The following is a 5637-nucleotide window of genomic DNA, read 5'->3' on the forward strand; positions in this document are numbered from 1 at the left end:
CTCCCTTTCCCCTTTGGTAACCATATGTTGTGTTGTATGTTTGTGACTCTGTTTCGGTTTTCTGGATAGATTCTTTTGCATTATTTTTAGACCACACATTTATGTGATAACATATAATATTTGACTTTCCCAGTCTGCCTTACTTCACATACTATAAAAATCTCTAGGACCATCCATGTTGCTGCAAGTGGCAATATTTTATCCTTTTCTATGACTGAGGAATATCCCATTGTACATATATACCACACCATCTCTATCTATTCATCTATGAAGGACATTTTAGTTGCTTCCATGACTTTATGGCCACCCCTTCTTGAACCCCAATAGTAATATGCCCTCAGTGACAACATGCATCCCAGTTTTGGAAATGCAATAGTTGAAAACAAAAAGTGCATGTAGAAGAACTTCCCACGCGGTTAGTTTTAGGAGAAACTCTACTCTTTAAAGTGAATACTTAAGACTCTTGGGACTAGTGCTAGTGTTCTGATAACACTCTAATGCTTCACACGTGAATGTAGTCAAGAGAGTTGAGGAAAACACGAGGGAATCTAGGCGTCAGCTTTTCCTTAGGAGCAGATGGAGGCTGAAGTTGCCTAGTTAACAGAACCTGCAAATCAGAAAGAATTTTACATAATTGCCCAGCAATCGATTAGGGCAAGAGAAATTTTTTTTTAATTTGGAGCTTCCTCGGATGGTGGTAATCCAATTTTGAATCATTTTCCAAGGGGACTGTGAAAAGTGGCCCTATTTTGAGCTTTATAGAGGGACCTCTGACCTCTGTCTCAGAGCTCCAGGCCAGGGCTGGCCCCAGCCTGCAGGGGATTAGTATCACCACGAGAGGGCGCTCCAACACCACAGGAGTGGACACAGTCAGCTTTGCACCATGAGGAAGGGAAACTAACCAAGTGTTTCCCGTAGTATTTTTTTTTTAATTGAAGTGTAGTTGATTTACAACATTCTGTTAGTTTCTGGTATACAGCAAAGTGATTCAACTATCTACATTCTTTTCCATTACTGGTTGTTACAAGATAGTAAACATTTCCCTGGGCTATACAGTAAATCCTTGCTGTTCATCTATTTTATATATGAGTGGTTATCTACTAATCCCATATTACTAATTTATCCCTCCCTCCTTCCCCTTTTGTACCATAAATTTATGTTCTGTGTCTGTGAGGCTGTTTCTCTTTTGTATATACATTCGTTTGTACTGTTTTTTTAGATTCCACAAGTAGGTGATATCATACATTATTTGTCTTTTGCTGTCTGTCTTTATTTAGTATGATAATGTCTTGGTCCATCCATGTTGCTGCAAATGGCAATGTTTCACTCTTTGTTATGACTGAGGAATATTCCATTGTACATATATACCACACCTCCTTTATCCATTCATTCATCTATGAAGACATTTCAGTTGCTTCCTTGCCTTTGTGGCCACTCCTTTTTGAACCCCAGTGCTAATATACCTTCAGTAACAAGATGCATCCCAATTTTAGAAATGCTCAAGTGTGAGGAAAATGTGCATGTAGAATAACTCTCCCATCCAGTTAGTTTTAGGAGAAATTCTGCTGGGCAAAGTTCGTACTTACTCTTGGGGCCAGTGCTAGCTGCCCTGATAACTCTCTAATGCCCCACACGTGAATGTGCTCAAGAGAGCTGATGAAAACACGAGGGAATCTAGGCGTCAGCTTTTCCATAGGAGCAGATGGAGGCTGAAGTTACCTCGTTAACAGAACCTGCAAATCAGAAAGAATTTTGTCTTAATTGACCAGCAGTCGATTAGGGAGAGAGATATTTTTTTTTAATTTGGAGCTTCCTCGGATGGTGGTAATCCAATTTTGAATTATTTTCCAAGGGGACTGTGAAAAGTGGCCCTATTTTTGAGCTTTATCGAGGGACCTCTGACCGCTGTCTCAGGGCGCCAAACCAGGACTGGCCCGAGACTGCAGGGGATTAGTATCACCACAAGAGGGCGCTCCAACACAACAGGAGAGACACAGCCAGCCTTGCAGCAGGAGGAAGGGAACCTAACCAAGGATTGCCCCATATTCTCTCTTTGTTAAATGAAGTGTAGTTGCTATACAATATGGTGATAGTTACAGGTGTCAGCAGGTTAATTCACTTTTACATGCATATATATATACCTCTATATTCTTTCATTTTTTATTCCTTTTCATTATAGGGTTATCACAAGATATTGAATACAGGCCCCTGTGCTCTACAGTAAATCCTTCTTGTTTATCTATTTTATATATGATAATAGCGTGTATCTGTTAAACCCAAACTGCTGATTTGTTCCTCCCTCCCTTCTCCCTTTGGTAACCATATGTTGTATTGTATGTTTGTGACTCTGTTTTGGTTTTCTGGATAGATTCGTTTGCATTATTTTTAGAGAAAACATTTATGTGATATCATATAATATTTGACTTTCCCTGTCTGCCTTACTTCACTTACTATGAAAATCTCTTGGTCCATCTATGTTGCTGCAAATGGCAATATTTTATTCTTTTTTATGACTGAGGAATATTCCATTGTACATATATACCACACCATCTGCATCTATTCATCTATGAAGGACATTTTAGTTGCTTCCATGACTTTATGGCCACCCCTTCTTGAACCCCAATGGTAATATGCCCTCAGTGACAACATGCATCCCAATTTTGGAAATGCTAAAGTTGAAAAAAATTGTGCATGTAGAAAAGTTTCCCATCCAGTTAGTTTTAGGAGAAATTCTGCTGGTCAAAGTGAGTACTTAAGACTCTTGGGGCCAGTGCCAGCCCTCCTGGTAACTCTCTAATTCCCCACACGTGAATGTACTCGAGAGAGTTGACGGAAACACGAGGGAATCTAGGCGTCAGCTTTTCCATGGGAGCAGATGGAGGCTTAAGTTACCTTGTTAACAGAACCTGCAAATCAGAAAGAATTTTATCTTAAATGCCCAGCAGTCAATTGGGACAAGAGAAATTTTTTTTAATTTGGAGCTTCCTCGGATGGTGGTAATCCAATTTTGAATTATTTTCCAAGGGGACTGTGAAAAGTGGCCCTATTTTGAGTTTTAGAGAGGGACCTCTGACCTGTCTCTCGGCGCCAAACCAGGACTGGCCCGAGACTGCAGGGGATTAGTATCACCACGAGAGGGCGCGCCAACACAACAGGAGCGACACAGCCAGCCTTGCAGCAGGAGGAAGGGAACCTAACCAAGGGTTGCCCCATGTTCTTTCTTTGTTAAATGAAGTGTAGTTGCTACACAATATGGTGATAGTTACAGGTGTCAGCAGGTTAATTCACTTCTACATGCGTATATATATACCTCTATATTCTTTCTTTTTTGATTCCTTTTCATTATAAAGTTATCACAAGATATTGAATACAGGCCCCTGTGCTCTACGGTAAATCCTTCTTGTTTATCTATTTTATATATGATAATAGCCTGCATCTGTTAAACCCAAACTCCTAATTTGCCCCTCCCTCCCTTTCCCCTTTGGTAACCATATGCTGTATTGTATGTTTGTGACTCTGTTTCGGTTTTCTGTATAGATTCGTTTGTATTAGTTTTAGACCACACATTTATGTGACATCAGATAATATTTGACTTTCCCTGTCTGCCTTACTTCACTTACTATGAAAATCTCTAGGTCCATCTATGTTGCTGCAAATGGCAATATTTTATTCTTTTTTATGACTGAGGAATATTCCATTGTACATATATACCACACCATCTGTATCTATTCATCTATGAAGGACATTTTAGTTGCTTCCATGACTTTATGGCCACTCCTTCTTGAACCCCAATAGTAATATGCCCTCAGTGGCAACATGCATCCCAGTTTTGGAAATGCAATAGTTGAAAACAAAAACTGCATGTACAGGGCTTCCCTGGTGGCGCAGTGATTGAGAATCTGCCTGCCAATGCAGGGAACACGGGTTCGAGCCCTGGTCTGGGAAGATCCCACATGCCGCGGAGCAACTAGGCCCGTGAGCCACAATTACTGAGCCTGCGCGTCTGGAGCCTGTGCTCCGCAACAAGAGAGGCCACGATAGTGAGAGGCCCAGCGCACCGCGATGAAGAGTGGCCCCCGCTTGGCACAACTAGAGAAAGCCCTCGCACAGAAACGAAGACCCAACACAGCCAAAAATAAATAAATAAATAAAAATTAAAAAAAAAAAAAAGTGCATGTACAAGAACTTCCCACGCGGTTAGTTTTAGGAGAAACTCTACTCTTTAAAGTGAGTACTTAAGACTCTTGGGACTAGTGCTAGCTGTCCTGATAACTCTCTAATGCTTCACACGTGAATGTAGCCAAGAGCGTTGATGAAAACGGGAGGGAATCTAGGCGTCAGCTTTTCCATAGGAACAGATGGAGGCTGAAGTTGCCTAGTTAATAGAACCTGCAAATCAGAAAGAATTTTACATAATTGCCCAGCAATCGATTAGGGCAAGAGAATTTTTTTTAGTTTGGAGCTTCCTCGGATGGTGGTAATCAAATTTTGAATCATTTTCCAAGGGACTGTGAAAAGTGGCCCTATTTTGAGCTTTATAAAGGGACCTCTGACCTCTGTCTCAGAGCTCCAGGCCAGGACTGGCCCCAGCCTGCAGGGGATTAGTGTCACCACCAGAGGGCGCTCCAACACCACAGGCGCGGACACAGTCAGCTTTGCACCATGAGGAAGGGAAACTAACCAAGTGTTTCCCGTAATATATTTTTTTAAATTGAAGTGTAGTTGATTTACAACATTATGTTAGTTTCTAGTATACAGCAAAGTGATTCAACTATCTACATTCTTTTCAATTACAGGTCATTACAAGATAGTAAACATTTCCCTGGGCTATACAGTAAATCCTTGCTGTTCATCTATTTTATATATGAGTGGTTATCTACTAATCCCAAATTACTAATTTATCCTTCCCTCCTTCCCCTTTTGTACCACAAATTTATGTTCTATGTCTGGGAGGCTGCTTCTCTTTTGTATATACATTCGTTTGTACTGTTTTTTTAGATTTCACAAGTAGGTGATATCATATATTGTCTTTTTCTGTCTGACTGTCTTTATTTAGTATGATAATGTCTTGGTCCATCCATGTTGCTGCAAATGGCAATGTTTCATTCTTTGTTATGACTGAGGAATATTCCATTGTACATATATACCACACCTCCTTTATCCATTCATTCATCTATGAAGACATTTCAGTTGCTTCCTTGCCTTTATGGCCACTCCTTCTTGAACCCCAGTACTAAATACCTTCAGTAACAAGATGCATCCCAATTTTAGAAATGCTCAAGTGTGAGGAAAATGTGCATGTAGAATAACTCTCCCATCCAGTTAGTTTTAGGAGAAATTCTGCTGGGCAAAGTTCGTACTTCCTCTTGGGGCCAGTGCTAGCCGTTCTGATAACTCTCTAATGACCCACACGTGAATGTACTCGAGAGCGTTGATGAAAACACGAGGGAATCTAGGCTTCATCTTTTCCATGGGAGCAGATGGAGGCTTAAGTTACCTTGTTAACAGAACCTGCAAATCAGAAAGAATTTTATCTTAAATGCCCAGCAGTCAATTGGGACAAGAGAAATTTTTTTTAATTTGGAGCTTCCTCGGATGGTGGTAATCCAATTTTGAATTATTTTCCAAGGGGACTGT

At 40.6% G+C, this 5637-nt stretch overlaps 1 protein-coding gene across 1 annotated transcript in view; it reads left to right on the plus strand.

Moving 5' to 3' along the window:
* Positions 1 to 4174: 4174 nt before the first annotated feature.
* Positions 4175 to 5637, plus strand: part of VSTM1 (V-set and transmembrane domain containing 1) — a gene marked incomplete at its 5' end in the record, with an annotated part of 7286 nt that continues 5823 nt past the window's right edge. The window contains one exon of the mRNA XM_082370202.1: positions 4175 to 4196. Within this exon, the coding sequence (XP_082226328.1) occupies positions 4175 to 4196 (22 nt within the window). The remainder of the gene's footprint in view (positions 4197 to 5637) is intronic.

This window comes from Balaenoptera borealis (assembly GCF_965194805.1).
Source record: "Balaenoptera borealis genome assembly, chromosome: 19".
NCBI lineage: Eukaryota > Metazoa > Chordata > Mammalia > Artiodactyla > Balaenopteridae > Balaenoptera > Balaenoptera borealis.